This window comes from Centropristis striata, chromosome 19, assembly GCF_030273125.1.
Source record: "Centropristis striata isolate RG_2023a ecotype Rhode Island chromosome 19, C.striata_1.0, whole genome shotgun sequence".
Lineage (NCBI taxonomy): Eukaryota > Metazoa > Chordata > Actinopteri > Perciformes > Serranidae > Centropristis > Centropristis striata.
In genome coordinates, this window is record NC_081535.1 from 1768039 (window position 1) to 1785274 (window position 17236).

Below are 17236 nucleotides of genomic sequence, written 5' to 3' on the forward strand. Positions count from 1 at the left end.
GAAGAAGAAGAAATCCACAGTATAACAGCTATTGCTGTATGGGACCAGTGCTCGGTGCGATTGCCCCAAGGCCCTAATGACTAAAAAAGACACGAAATGAGCAGAAACAGATGTAAAAGTGACTAAAAAGACACAAAATGAGCAGAAATAGATGAAAAAAAGACACATAATGACAAAAAATAGACATAAGGATAAGGATAGGACATAAGGAGGGGAGAGGTCCAGCAGTGTCCTCGCTGTGCCAAACTTTAAATTATACATTTTCCTTTTTACGTCGGAGCCTTTAATTAGTTGGTTTGATCCTAATGCAGCGTTCTCCTGCCAAGATTGAAAAGCATTCTCAGTAGCACCTTGGCAACTCCACCATGACACATATGCAAATATCTCTATTAAACAATGTCAGCTTCATCCCTGTTAGTCCCGTCGCTGCAGCTTTGGCATCTGGATCAGAAACCTTCTCTCTCTGAAAGCATATGGCGCTCCGCAACCTTCTTCTTTTCTTTTTTAATAACAACTGTCTGCCTGCTGGACGGGAGCCAGGCGCCTTTGGAAGCAGCAATATGGAGGCATTCATGCTCTCTGTGACATTTATGCAGGACATGGTTTTAATTACCAGACTCATCCTTCTTTTATTTGCAGCTCTTAGGGCTCATAGTGTTCTTTGGCTTCAGCTCTTATCATCATGGAAGCTCTTCACTACGCTCTTTCTCTCTGAAAGGAGTCCCAGTGGTCTGCTGCCTCGGGTTTATAAGCAGAGGAATCTGAAGCTGCATTCATGGAGCCTTTGTTTGCGACAGACAAGTGGACTTAATCACATATTCTGTTCAAAGTAATTAGCTCCATCAGCCAAGTAGCTTTCCCTGTTTTAAATCTAAACGATTTATCTTTAGAAGTAAATCTAAATATGAACCTGGTCTCACAGGAATCCGTGGAATAGCCACAGGCTAACTGTTAGCCTGTTAGCAATTGGCAGACTGGACGCTAAGGGGTTAACATCCCCTCCGGCTCTGCAGCTGGGAGAGACTGCTGCAGGAGGACTGGGCCGATTCCACTCGTTCTTCTCCAAAAGTCTCCAATAACACCAAAGAAAGTCTTTTTCTTCTTTTTTTGTCATTTTGTGTCTTTTTTAGAACCTGGTCTCACAGGAATCTGTGGAATAGCCACGGATTTGCTGAACTCAAAATCCGTGGAATAGCCACGGAATCGCTCAAATTTCCGTGAAACTGACACGGATTTCGCTACAATGCAAGTTAATGACAGTCATATCCCGTGGCTATTCCATGGATATGACTGTCATTAACTTGCATTGTAGCGAGTAATATGTAAAAAATAATGACTAGGGACACAAAATGACAAAAAATAGACGGGACATAAAGAAGGACCAAACCTGTTGCCTAGCAACTCAATTATAGTGAAACTACAAAATATATGTTTTTTTAAACATAAAATATAGATTGGTAACATTGGTTATAAATGGTAAACAGATTATTAATGTGTAATCATCATTTATAAACCGTATATAGGCCATTTAGAAAGGTAAATACATCATTTATTAATGTTGAACTAACTACATCATTTATAAATGGCTAATAGATGGTATATTAATATAAGTTTATAGTTACTTTACCATTAACAATTGAATTATAATTAATAGTTTATTAACAGTTTTAGTTGCACTCATTATAACATGTTTAGCACCATATTAAGTATGTTAATGATTTTGAAATGATTCATAAACCTTTAAGAAATTCGTTTGAAACATTTAAAGATTAAATAACATTTCTTTGTAAATGGTTAATAATTGGTCTATAAACCATCTATAAACATCACTTAGATGGTTATTGTAAAGTGTTACCTATAGTTTTTTTTTATAGGAAATATATTAAAAACAGTGCAGCATGGGCCAAGAAAGAACCTACATTACATTTTGGAGCAGATCTGATTCACAGGGTGGATATACATATTATATTTTGCTTTTTCTATTATAGCGAGGCGGCATTTATGGAGCCTTTGTTTAGAATTTAATCACATGGGGGCTCATATATTCTGTTATAATGAGTGTAATTATCTCTGTGTGTATGAAGCAGCTTTCCCTGTTTTAAATCTAAGCGACTTATCTTTAGAAGTATATCTAAATATCAGAAATATGGACATTATTTCTGCACTAACTACAGCCTGTTTTAATGGAGCTGGAGCACTTCAGATTAATGTGTGGCTCTCAGCTGCTGAAAAATTGAAAGTCTGAGAGTAATAAATCTTTTAAAGAGCTGTGACAGCTCCGTCCCTGCAGGTCGGAGGTGCTGACAGGGTGGAGTTATGTGGGACTGAAGGTCCAATTACTGTTATTGCTTTAGTTTTTGAATTTCACTTCAGTGTCCATCATCTTTTGTCCATTACTGGGTTTTACTATTATGATTCACTTTTACTCTTTCAGACTTCCATCAAAGTCGTTTGATTCTTTTACACTAAGATCAGAGGAGAACAAGATGATTTATGGTTTATAGATCAAACACTTTTAGATTTTGTTGCTTACTTTAGCTCAAATTAATATAACTTGCTTTTTTTTTGTACGTTTGTCGTGGATATTTTATTTTATTCTTTGCAAGTTCCAGTGCAACTAATATATGAAAGTCTGATATTCAAACAGAAACTGTTTAACAAGCATAATTGATGTAAGACACAACAGATGTTTTGAACAAATTGTTCATGGAAACCTAAAAAATAATGTTAAATAATATAAGAAGGTTTACAACTTTTCTTCCAATCCACTTTATATATTTTTTTATATTTATACAGCACATTTTTTGGCAAACACAAGGTTTCCAAAGTGCTGCACAAACAATAAATAGATAACACAATACAAATAGATGTAGTAAACAATAGAATAAAATGCAATAAGATAAAATACATTAAAAATAGGATAAAAATAAATAAAATAAAATGTAAAATATACTGCCCGCACAAAATAAAATATGCATGTATACAAATAAAAACAAAAAATAATAAAAGCAACATAAAACTTATGAATAGAATTTCTTGAGATAACCAAAGGTGTACCGCAAGGATACATTTTGGGGCCTATTCTGTTTTCCATTTTTTATTAACGACCTCGGTAATATATATATTATATTAATGCAAAATTACATCTATATGCTGATGATACAGTGGTTTACATTCCACGCTTCCACCATCACAGGAGCAGCACAACAACTCCAGACTGCTTTTCAGACATTGCAAAATACATTGCTGAATCTAAAATTGGTCTTAAATACTCAAAAAATAAAGTTTATGGCCCTCGATCACAGTTTTATCTTTAGATGGCAAATCCATTGAGAGAGTGTCCTCATACAAACACCTGGGGATGTGGATAGATGACAAGCTCTCCTTTAAGAATTTTGTTTTTCTTAATAAGGCTTATTATGTTTTAATATTGTGTTATATTGCATTTGTTTTATTGTAAATGTTAATGTTTTGACACTTGTTTTGAGTTTTGGCTGCTATTTTTGGCCAGGTCTCTCTTGAAAAAGAGATTCTGGATCTCAATGGGACTCTTTAACCCTCTGAAGTCACCAATCATATGACTTCTTCATGATGTCATGGCGTAAAAATGAAGCAGTGTTATTCCCTGACAACAACTTCCCTCTAAAAAACTGGCTGTAAACTCCATAAGGCCAGTTTTTGTTTGATGATGATAGAACAAGTAAAACTGGAGATAAGGTCAAATGTATTTAGTATGAAAATACAGAACTAGATGTTCTCCTCATTTTACCTCTTATATGCAACTTGTGTCCACATTTGCAACATTTTGTTGTGTTTCTTTGGGTTCTAAATGTTGATACAGTAAGTCAAAGTGAAACAATAATGATCAGGTCATAAAGGTGAGGTTGGTCTGATAAAAAAAAAACACCAACATGTCGTGGTAAACATTGTTTTAAGTGTTATATACAGGCAGAATGAAAAGGATTCAAAAACTGAGAAAATAGCCCTAAACTCCATGTAGATACCACGGCTTTGCAAATAAAATTGAAGCTTGATTCTACAAATACCTGACCTATTTGTTGTCTCAATTACATTCAGACTAAACACCAACCTCCTTGTCTGTAATGTGAAGCCAAGTGACTTAAACCTGCATTCTTTAAAATGGCCAGCAGGGGGCGACTCAACTGGTTTCAAAAAGAAGTCTGATTGTATAGGAGTCTATGAGAATATGACCCTACTTCTAAAAGGAATTAATGTTGCTTTTGCATTTTACTCCAGTATTGAATTGGGTAATCGTGGAATTTCACTGGTATTAGTAGCATGACATCACAAATTAGCATCTGAATTAATATCACATTAACAATAAATATGGATGGATCTACTGAAGCTACTAGGTCAACTTTTTAAACCGCAAAAAACACACAAAAAGCACACTTTCAAAGCATAACAATGCTCCATGAAGAATTTTAAATGGTGGTTAATACAACATATATATAAGACGTAAAATCGGGATGACATCTAGTTATATATTTTGTGTGTGTGAGTTACATAACAGACTTGGGAAGAGTTCAGATGTCCAAAGATACAGACGCACAGCAGAAAACTTCATTAGCAGCAAAATAAAACTGTTGATAACTGGTCCGACTGTAAACAAAGTTAAAGTGTGTGAGCTGCTTCACAGCATGTCGCCTGTTACACAAGTTCACTGTTGTTTTTGGAGCCTTCTGAGGAAGTTGGATACAATTTTAAACATATTTTTATGGTATTTATGGTTTATAGATCAAACCACTTTTAGATTTTGTTGCTTACTTTAGCTCAAATTAATATAACTTGCTTTTTTTTCTGCATTTTTCATGAATATTTGATTTTATATTTTGCAACTCCCCAAGATGCAACTAATATATGAAAGTCTGTTCTGCAAACAGAAACTGTTTAACAAGCATAATTGATGTAAGAAACAACAGATGTTATGAACAAATTGTTCATGGAAACCTAAAAAAAAAAGTTAAATAATATAAGAAGGTTTACAACTGAGATTTCTGTAAAAAGGTAGAGAGGGGAAACACTGATTAATTATTCCAGCACTCCAGTGTTTCAGGTTTTTTCCTTATTTCAGGGTTGGACAGTAACTGTTTTCCAAAACTGTTACAGTTTAAATTCACTAACAATCTATAAAAACAGATTATTTGACAGGACTACTTCACCACCTCCACCAGGGAGGTTCTGTTTTCACTTCTGTTTGTTTGCTTGTCTGTTTGTAACGCTTTACGAAAGTATTAAAGAATAAAAGATGAGTACAGCACAAACATTACAAAAGGAGAAAAATAGCACAATAAAAACAGAAGCAGAGTACATGACTCCAGCTCAGAAACAGACAGACGGTCTCCAGCAGTTTGGTAAAAGGAGAACTGAAAAACTACTGGCCAGATCTTAATGGAACTTGGTACAACAGTTTAGCATTGGCCAAGAAACACACTGATTCACAGGGTGGATACACATATTATATTTTGCTTTTGCTACCATAGCGAGGTAGTGCATGGTCCTGATGGAAGTCTGCACCATCCAAGTGTCCTTCTAGTTTGATTTTGTTTTATGTCCTCTAAAATGAATATGAGGTTCACATTTCCTATAAACCAGGGGTCTCAAACTCAAATTACTTGGGGGAGTATCAAAATTACTTAAAAAAAGACACAAAATTACCAAAAAAAGACACAAAATTACCAAAAAAAGACACAAATTACAAAAAAAAAGACACAAAATTACCAAAAAAAGACACAAATTACTTAAAAAGACACAAAATTACTTAAAAAAAGACACAAAATTACCAAAAAAAGACACAAATTACAAAAAAAGACACAAAATTACCAAAAAAAGACACAAATTACTTAAAAAAGACACAAAATTCCTTAAAAAAGACACAAAATTACTAAAAAAAGACACAAATTAAAAAAAAGACACAAAATTACCAAAAAAAAAGACACAAATTACCCAAAAAGACACAAAATTACAAACAGACATGCTGTTGTTGTTGTTGTTGTTGTTAACGTCGTCATAGAAACAAGTGAAACAAAGCTCCAGCTGTAGCAATAAAGGGACCTCCCACACACAACACGGTAAAGAGCCATTCATATAAAACTCAAGGTGGGGGCCACAAAATATCGTCACGAGGGCCGCAATTGGCCCGCGGGCCGCCAGTTTGAGACCCCTGCTATAAACATGTTTTTCAAAAAGTGCAACAATGTGTCCATGCCCAGTGCTGCTGCTGCTGACTCACAACCAGGACTAAATATAAGACTCACAGAAATGAGCTCAACAAGACAAAATAGCAGTATTTAGAGTATTTAGAGCATGGGTGTCAAACTCGCGGCCCGTGGGCCATTTGCGGCCCTTGTGACGATATTTTGTGGCCCCCACCTTGATATGAAAGATTAATGTGAGTTTTATATAAATGGCACTTTACTGTGTTGTGTGCGGAAGGATCCTGTAATTACTTTTTTGGGTAATTTTGTGTCTTTTTTGTAATTTTGTGTCTTTTGTGGTAATTCTGTGTCTTTTTTTGTCATTTTGTGTCTTTTTAAAATAATTGTGTGTCTTTTTGGGGTCATTTTTTGGGTCATTTTGTGTCTTGTTAAAGTAATTTAGTGCTCTTTCAGTCATTTTGTGTCTTTTTTGGTCATTTTGTGTATTTTTTTGGTCATTTTGTGTTTTTTTTTTTTAGATTTTTATTTTTTTTTTAATAGTCATTTTGTGTCATTTTGATACTGCCTTCAGCGGCCCCCAGGTAATTAGAGTTTGAGACCCCTGGTTTAGAGGGTAAACACTGCTGGATGACTCCAGCCCTCCCGTGTTCTCCTCCTCCTGTTCTGCTCCTCACCTTCTTCTCGTCTCCGTCCTGCAGCAGCTGCATGTTGCTGCGTCTCTGGCTGTCGCTCCTCCTCAGCGTGGCGCTGCGGTGCTCCGTCAGGTCGGGGGGCGGAGACACGCTGCGGCCCTGAGGGTCCACCCACGTATACACGTGGTTGGTGACGTAGCCGCCGGGGATCCTCCCCACAGAGCGCACCGACAGGGAGAGCTTTTTACTGCCCTTCAGCACCTGAGGGAGGAAGAGGAGGAGGACATTTTAGTTATTAATCAAATCAAATCAGATTTATTTAGAGAGCTCTTTAAAACAGCCACAGCTGATACTAAGTGCTGTACATGACCAACAATCAGTGGTGGTTCTACTCAGGGGCCTCCAGGGGCCACTGCCCCTGTGAAGAAGCCCTTGGCCCCTGCTGTGGCCCCTGTGTCAAATTAATAATAAAATAATCAATTTATAACGATGAACGACGGAACAATTCTAACCTATATTTTGTTGTGCACAATGAGAACAATATTTGATTGTGCACAAAAGGAATAATTATAGGTGTAATAGTTAAATTGTGCAATAAAAGCTTGTGTATATATATATATATATATATATATATATATATATAAAGATCATTCTGACTGTGCTGCACTTTCAAAATAAAAAAAAAAGTAATTGTGCACAAAAACGAGAAATGCAATTGTTGTGCAAAAATAATTATTGTTGGTAAGTCTCATTGTTTCAATCAGTGTATTTGTATCTTCCAAATATACTTAAATTCGAGCTAAAATAAAGGTTTTGAATGCCTAAATATAATCTTTGCAGCTTTTTAATGTGCTAATGTTCTAATCTCTGATTAAACACTGGCCCCCACAGTAGAACTGGTCTAGAACCACTGCCAACAATAAAAACAGAACAAATTAAAACAACTAAAACAGAGAGAATCTCATGCCATGCTGGGTATAAACCAGGAAATAAAAGTGGGATTTCAAAGTTAGCAGTCCTTCATTGACTTGTGCATTAAAACAGCTGCAGAGATCCTTGAGGTTTAAAAGGTGTCACAATGTCCAGCAACACAGTGCAGTGCTCATTAAAAGACTGTTAAAAACTCCACATCGTTGTAGTTTGAATTAAAATCACAGACAAAGTGCTGTAAAAAGTGATTTACGTGGGTTTAATCTCTGTTATGATGCAGGAACACGTTGTTCTTTTAGGGCACAGTGAGTCAGCGTTTACATTTAGATTGAAGAAAATACATTTCTGATCACTGATTAATAAGTCCATCGGACATGATTAACATCTCAGCCCAGATGTTGCAAGTTCAAAAAGAAAACACGACCCAAAAAATCCACACGTCAATCAACTTGATTGGATGTTATTAGATTAATAGATCACCAGATAAAAACATGAACGGTACAAACAGTGTGAGGTTTTAGCTGGGAATATAAACGTGGGAGAAAATTAAAGATTATAGAGAAGAAACCAATTTTTTTAAGTGCAACTGACTGCAAAAACCCCAAATGACCAAACAACACACACACACACACACACACACACACACAACAAACACATTTCTGCCACGTTCCTGCAGGATATTGCTGCTGGCTGGGCCTCATTGCCTCCTGATAGCTCTCTGTATGTGGATCCTGTGCTGATCAATGTTTCTCATGTGACCAGTGATGTGGAGAAACACAGTGAATGGAGTCGAGGCTCCTAATGATTCAACAATGTGTGAACCACCAACTCAAACAGGACCTCCAGCTCACGTCTCAGACTAGAAATGATCACAGACTCTGAGGGTTTAATTGCAACAGTTGGGACTCTGAGAGAGACGTAATTAAAACACAACTCAATGATGCAACAGCAGTCAATGTCAGAACTCTGTTTCTGAGCTAGTGAAGCAGCAGATATCTGATATCTGATGTCACCCAACAATAGCAGCACACATGGAAGCACAAATTGCAAATGGTAAACCATCAACTAAAATGCAACATAAAGTATATTTGCATGTGTTACACTGAAAAAAAATATTTGTAGAAATTACGTTAAAACTGTCAAATTGCATCAGAAATAGGGTGTAAAATAACAAAATTACATATCATCATTAAAAATGCAAATTATCGTACACTGTAAAAAAATAATCTGTTTAATTTACGGTAAAATCCTGGCAGCTGTGGTTGCCAGAACTTCACTGTAAAAAATACAGTGAGTGGGTTTTCGACTGTAAATGTAAATGTAAATATCAGCAAAAACTGTAATTTAGACTGAATTTTCCCGTTATTTTTAGGATAATTGTGTCATTTATTCACACATCATGGTATTTCTCCATTAATTTTACATGAGTTTGTTATATTTTTTACAGCAAAACTGTGTGTTTCCTACAGTAAAAGTTAAAGTTTTGTGCTATTCTTTGATTTACGGTCATTAAAAGTGTCTACTACTGTGATATACAATTTTTAATTTTACGCCCTATTTCTGATGTAATTTGACAGTGTTTTACTGTAATTTCTAGAAACATTTTTTATAGTGTAATTCAAGGAATAGTGCAAAACTTTTGAGAAACTTTTGAAAACACACAGTTTTACTGTAAAAATATAAAAAAATTCAGGTAAAATTAATGGAGAAATACCATATTTTCACAAGGACACAATTACCTTAAAAATAAAGGGATTATTCAGTCTAAATTACAGTTTTTGATAATATTTACATTCAAATTAACAGTAGAAAACCCACTCACTGTATTTTTTACGGTGAAGTTCTGGCAACCAAAGCTGTCGGTATTTTACCGTAAAGTCAAATCTAAAACGCTTCCTTTTCTTGACTAAAAGTGATGCAACATTTCTTGGCGTCCACCGTGTATTAACAAACCAAGAAAGTGATTTCTCATTGATGTAAATGTCCTTCTGTCTCCATCACAGTTTGGATTCTACTGCCTACGGTGAGAGCTCACAACTTAAGAAAACACATGCTAATACACAAAACACAACAAACAGAGAAAACATCTTCATCAACAACAACACAAGAGCAGCATTTAGAAAACAAAGACCACAACACAACAGAAGTGTTTCCAGAGGACACTTAAAAGTGATGCACACGTCTGGACACACTTGATGTTATCACGTTATTTGGTAACACTTAATATTAAGGTCCTTGTAATAACCATTAATTAACAAGTAATAAGGCCCTTGTAAGTCCTTACAAGATGCTTATTAACATTATTGTGTGTTTATAAGCTTATATAAGTGTTAATAATGGCATTACAAACACCCATGACCCACCCATTATGTCTTTGCCATGCCTTTATTAATCTTATTTTGTTTGCTTATTGATATTAAAATATACTTTATTGCTCATCTATTATAAGTTAACTATAAGTTAACTATGCTTTTTGCAACTACCGGATCTAAAGCGAGAACAATGCCTTATTACTTGGTAATTAATGGTTATTAAGGACCTTATTATAAAGCGTTACCCATTATTTCAACATAATGATAATTTCACTTTGTAATGATCATAGCATGCTAACATTAGCGACTGATCATATCGTGCTAACGTTAGCAGGCGATCGATAGCATGCTAACGTTAGCGAGCTAGCAAGACCAAGACCAACTCGGTGCAGTTGAGAGAGACTAACTAAAACATGAATCATTCATTTATTTGATTTGTTAAACTGCAATGTGATTGATACGAGCTAGCGAGCTAATGCTATATATCACGTTATATCATGAAAATATCATTATCATGAAAAAAACGTAACAATTTTACGTTATATCATGATATTATCATTATCTTGAAATAATGTGATAATATGAAGCGTGTCCAGACGTGTGCATCATTTTTAAGTGTCCTCTGGAAACACTTCTGTTGTGTTGTGGTCTATTTGAAGCGTTTTTTCTTATTGTGTTGTGGGTTTATGTGCGTTGATGAAGATGTTTGCTTGTGTTTTGTGTATTTACATGTGTTTTCTAAAGTTTCAGCGCTGCTTAACCATAACTGCCTGATTTAATGTTGCTGTTGGAAGAAAATATAACTGTACTGTTTGTATTTTTGCCTCACATCCCTAAATAAATGATATAGTCCCTCTTCCTCCTCCTGTTAAAGGCTGTGATGCCATTTCATGTCAGCTTATCTTTTATGTTTTTATAGTGTCACATTCTTTTATGTTATCGATAAAAACCATAAACAGAAAAAGCATTCACTCCCAAAACAGTTTTCCCTCGACGAAGCTCTTGTTGAAACAATCCACTGAATATAAGTCTTGCAGGTTTAGACAGTGTGCAGAAGTCTTCTTTCTATTTCTCATCAATAAAAAAAAACTTTAAAAAATCTCAAAGTACAAGAACATGATATCCCCAGAAGGACTTTCTGCTGACTGTGCAAGGCTGCAGAAAAGATTTCTCAAAGTCGATCTGAACCGAACACAATATAACTCCTTTGTCTTCTTCAGTGAAACTACACTGTAAAAAATGTCTTTTTTAGGGTGAAAAACTGCTAAACCATGACAGAAAAAGACGTAAAATGATAAATTAATTATTATTTAATTCAGTTTCAGTAACAATGAAACACTGTAAATGTATATATCATCCAAAACTGTATTTTTTACAGTTTTTAAAAAAAAAGTATATTACTCTACTGTAAAATACACTGTAATATGTATTTAATTAGCATCACTGTAATTTCTGCATTTATCTTTTGTAAAAAATCTTTTTCTTACTGTTCTAAAGTTTCCATGTCCAATTTAATGTGTCAACTCTTTTTTAGCAAAGGTTAAAAAAAAACACCTCAAAGTGTATAAACATGATTTCACTTTTTTTGCAGAGATTTTTCTAATTTAGCTTTGTGCATTGAGCATTTGTAATGCAATCTTTTGTGTTTACTGTTCTTTCATGATTTTTATGTGTGTTTTTTGTAATTTGTGTTTTTTGTATTTTTATTATGTTTTTGGTGTGTTTTGAGTGTGCTTGTATGTGTTTTTTTTGTAATTGTGTTTTTGGCTTGTTTTTCATGTTTTATGTGTGTTTTTTGTAATTTTTTTTGTGTTTTTGTGTGTTCAAAATGTTGATCCAGTAAGTCAAATTGAAAAAAGTAAACAGGTCATAAAGGTGAGGTTGTCTTGAAGATTTTTCAAAAACCAACATAATAGCCCCAAACTCCAAAGGGTTAAGTGATGTGAATGCTCAGACTAGATTAACATGCTGCAGCTGAGATTATTAGTGTTCAGAGCTGCAGGTTGCAGCTGCAGCAGCTCGTCTCCTTGAGCTCAACGATCCAGCTGAATCAATTTCACAATCCTGATTTGTGCTGAGAGATAATAACTTCAACTCTGAGGCAACAAAACCCCGTCAGCACCCGAGATCACTGAATGGACCCAAACGCCTGTCATATCTCCTCCTCCTCCTCTTTATGGGCCATCAGAGCAGGAGGAGATAAAAGTATAGTAACACATGAGGGAACACACAGTTAGCAGCCTTTACTCCCACAGAGAGAGAGAGATAAAACTGCTGGACTAAGAAAGACCTGCAAACAGAAAGAAATGCAAAACCACAACAGGAAGTGGAAACTTCAGATTGCCTGTCTTCTAGGTGGTATTATTGTGTCAGGATCCTGACAGTGTTGTTGTCAGAGGCTCCAGATCTCCTTGATTCAAACAATCCACATCAGCCGTCTCTGACATGTGTCACATCCCTCTGATCCGTCAGACAGCAGCAACCTGAGCGCAATCAGAACCAAACAACCAGCAGCAGACGGGACAAGATGCACGTTGAGACGAATCAAAGCAGGCTGGAGGACATTTACAACCATTTACAACCAGCATTCCCAAAGTTAGTATTATATCTAAAATGTAAATAAATCACCTAATCCTGTGTGACGTATAGCATGGGACCCACCAATCCCCACCAACACCCACCGGGACCCAAAAACACCAACCAACACCCACCAAAACCCAACGGGACAAATCAACACCCACCAATACCCACCAACACCCACCAACACCCGCCAACACCCACGAGACCCAAAAACACCCACCAACACCCACCGGGACCCACAAACACCCACCAATACCCACCAACACCTGCCAACACCCACCGGGACCCAAAAACACCCACCAACACCCAACGGGACCAGTCAACACCCACCAACCCCCACCAACACCCGCCAACACCTGCCAACACCCACCGGGACCCAAAAACACCCACCAACACCCACCGGGACCCACCAACACCCACCAACACCCGCCAACACCTGCCAACACCCACCGGGACCAATCAACACCCACCAACACCTGCCAACACCCACCGGGACCAATCAACACCCACCAACACCTGCCAACACCCACCGGGACCCAAAAACACCCACCAACACCCACCGGGACCCACCAACACCCACCAACACCCGCCAACACCCACCGAGACCCAAAAACACCCACCAACACCCACCAACACCCACCGGGACCCACAAACACCCACCAACACCCAACGGGACCAATCAACACCCACCAACACCCGCCAACACCCGCCAACACCTGCCAACACCCACCGGGACCCAAAAACACCCACCAACACCCAATAGGACCAATCAACACCCACCAACACGCACCAACAGCCTCATTGGCTCCCATATTAAAAATGCAGGAAGATTTCTGAAAAAGGGAGATGGAACAGTTGTAGATGCTTGTTGTAGGTGTGCTCCTTGTATATTACATAGTATCATAACATTACTAGTATTAATTGTTAGAAATCTCTGAAGAATCTCATCATAGTGTACACACACCGGCAGTAGCCCCCGTGGCCCTTTCACTATTTACCCAGAGGAAATTTTCCAGTTGTCTTTAAAAAACTGCTCAAACCAATTATTCCATTATCAAAATAGTTGACGATAAATTTAATAATCGATTATTGTTTGTTAATCGAATAATTGTTGCAGCTCTAATTATCTGATATGTAAAAGGGGTTTTCATATTGGCAAGTGTCGGTAACATATAGAGCCGATATTGATATTGTCAGTCTGTGAGAGGCCTATATATATATATATATACATGTATATATATATATATAGTCAGGCTCTTTAGTGCAGGATGGATGATGATGATGTCACTGCAGAAGTTGCACTGCAGCATCTTAATCAGTGTTTAGCCCCAATGACTGTGGTGTTTTTTTATTTGGTGATTGTTGAGTCCCAGCATATGGTCTCCTTTCTTAGACTGTTTGCCAAAAAGCTTGAGAGCCGCAGCAGCACTTTGATTTATAGTCCCAAACAGAGCTTATCATGGTGCATGCAGCTCTGAGGAATGTTACTGCATTTAAGGGGAAATGGAGGAAGAAAAGTAAAATGAGAAGAGTGAGGGGAGTTAGAGCAACACGGGGAGAAACAGAAAGATGGAGGTGATGGAGGCGACGGAGGGAGGAAACGGCGGTAATGGACGAAAAACAGCGGCAGCACGGTGGTCTTAATGCTGCGTCCCTGAGGAAAGAGCTGATTGAGACTCTGAGCTGATGGAGCTCAGAGAGAACAAACAGGGAATATAAACCAGAGCAGAGCTGCACTGTAAAAAAGGTCTAAAAACCAGGTAAAACAGTAAATCTAAAGGTCTAAAACCAGGTAAAACAGTAAATCTAAAGGTCTAAAACCAGGTAAAACAGTAAATCTAAAGGTCTAAAACCAGATCAAACAGTAAATCTAAAGGTCTAAAACCAGATCAAACAGTAAATCTAAAGGTCTAAAACCAGATCAAACAGTAAATCTAAAGGTCTAAAACCAGATCAAACAGTAAATCTAAAGGTCTAAAACCAGATCAAACAGTAAATCTAAAGGTCTAAAACCAGATCAAACAGTAAATCTAAAGGTCTAAAACCAGATCAAACAGTAAATCTAAAGGTCTAAAACCAGATCAAACAGTAAATCTAAAGGTCTAAAACCAGATCAAACAGTAAATCTAAAGGTCTAAAACCAGATCAAACAGTAAATCTAAAGGTCTAAAACCAGATCAAACAGTAAATCTGAGGGAAATGATCTTGCTGCATGGACAGATAATTTACCTTGACAAGATTTATTAACTTAAGATTATTAAATCTAGAAATAAGCATAAGTATAAATAAACACTTAAAATAAGAAATTAACTCTTAAAACAAGATAATCACAATTTCTTCTTGGTTTCTTGTTCATTGGTTATTATAAAGAATGTTTCCATGACTGTAGATGTAAAAATGACTAAAAAGATACAAATTGACCAAAAAAAGACACAAAATGATCAAAAAAAAGACACAAAATTACCATAAGATATGTAAAAATGACCAAAAAAGACATAAATTGACCTAAAAGACACAAAATTACCAAAAAAATACGTAAAAATGACAACTAAAAAGACACAAATTGAACAAAAAGACGTGAAATGACCAAAAAAGACACAAATTGACCAAAAAAGACACAATCTGACCAAATGTAGATGTAAAAATGACCACTAAAAAGACAAAATGATGAAATTAACTCTTAAACCAGATAAAGTAAAGCTGCCAGCAGTGATGAACTGGCCCGAGCAGAGTGACCTTACCAAGATAAAAAAAAACAACTTTAGATTTAGAAGTGTTAGATCATTTATCTGGTTTTAAGAGTTAATTTCTTATTTTAAGTGTTCAACATGCTTATTTCTAGACTTAATAATCTTAATTTAAGAAATCTTGTCAAGTGAAATTATGCAGCCAGATTATTTCCCTCAGATTTACTGTTTTATCTGGTTTTAGACTCATATTTTTTCAGTGTACTTTCAAATGATGATGCAGAAAACCAATAGTCTCCCACCAGAGTCAATCCATTTCATACACAAAGGCTGAATGAACAAAGCCTCGCTGTACAATCCATCCACTTCTTACAAATACAGCTCAAATGAAAGGAAGTGAACCTCTTGGATTAATAAACATTATTGCAGAGCTTCTTCAGAAAATATGGTTCAGAGTCACAATACTGAAGGAGCTGTCTGCCTCATATAGAGACATGAGAACAAGTGCTGGTTTCGCTTGAATAAGTCAAATTCTTCATTTTTAGTAAGTAGCTGAAGCTTTTTTTACAGCAGTGACTTCATCCAGGATGGGCAACAGGAGGCCCGGGGGCCACATACGGCCCTCACCCTCACCTGAAGTGGCCCTCAGTACAACTACATGCATTTGAGCATGAAATCTTAACAGTGGAGTGTAAAAATGCACAAAATTACTTCTTGTAATTAATGTTGGTCTGCTGTTGTTGCACTGAAAAAAAAAAGAAAACACAGTAAAGCAGGGCTCTCAAACTGGTGGCACGTGGGCAAATAGTGGCCCTTGTGATGATATTTAGTGGCCCCCACCTTGATATGAAAGTTTAATGTGAGTTTTATATGAATGGCACTTTACTGTATTGTGTGTGGAAGGTCCCTTAATTACTTTTTTCTGCAATTTTGTGTCTTTTTTTTAGTAATTGTGTATTTTTTTGATAATTTTGTGTATTTTTTAATAATTATGTGTCTTTTTTAGTGGATTTGTGTCTTTTTTTTGTAGATTTGTGTCTTTTATTGGGTAATTTTGTGTCTTTTTTAATAATTATGTGACTTTTTTAGTGGATTTGTGTCTTTTTTTAGTAGATTTATGTCTTTTTTTGGTAATTTTGTGTCTTATTTAGTAGATTTGTGTCTTTTTTTGGTAATTTTGTGTCTTTTTTGGTAATTTTGTGTCTTATTTAGTAATGTTGTGTCTTTTTTGGTCATTTTGTTTCTTTTTTAAGTAATTTAGTTTTTTTTCCTGTCATTTTGTGTCTTTTTTGGTAATTTTGTGTCATTTTTTGTCATTTTGTGTCTTTTTTAATAATTTTGTTTCTTTTTTGGTAATTCTATGTATTTTTTTGTAATTTTGTGTCTTTTTTGTAATTTATTGTTTTTTTTTAAAGTAAAGTAATTTAGTGTTTTTTCCAGTCATTTTGTGGTCATTTTGATACTGCCTCCAGCGGCCCCCAGGTAATTTGAGTTTCAGACCCCTGCTCTAAAACGTCTTTTTATACTTAAGGGAAAGCAGTCAATACCTGCCTCTCCTAGATGTTTGTTATTGTTGTTTTCTACCATTAAAAACAATTGAGATTTGTTGCCTGGCTCCATTTTCCAAATAAATCCACTAAATAAGTCGACAAATCGAGAGAAAAAAATGCTCGATTGGGCCCCAAATTGAGTTAAACCCCCGTCTGCTCTACCTGAAACCTAAAACACAGACACAAAGTGTCTATTCATGGAGGTCAGAGGAGGTTCTGGTTGGACGGGAGGATTTATGAGAGCAAAGAGAGAGAGAGTCCACCAGTCGGCTGTTAAAAGCATTTCTTCTGTGCTGCTGGCAGATGACTTGGCTGCAGAGTTGAAACCACTCAGTTCTAATTGTTCCAGCTAATTGCACAAGCTTG

General features: G+C 36.3%; 1 protein-coding gene across 1 annotated transcript in view; it reads right to left on the reverse strand.

Moving 5' to 3' along the window:
- whrna (whirlin a) overlaps positions 1–17236 on the reverse strand; it is a 296475-nt gene that overhangs the window by 146273 nt on the left and 132966 nt on the right. The window contains 1 exon segment of the mRNA XM_059358134.1: positions 6854–7072. Coding sequence (XP_059214117.1) covers positions 6854–7072 — 219 coding nt within the window.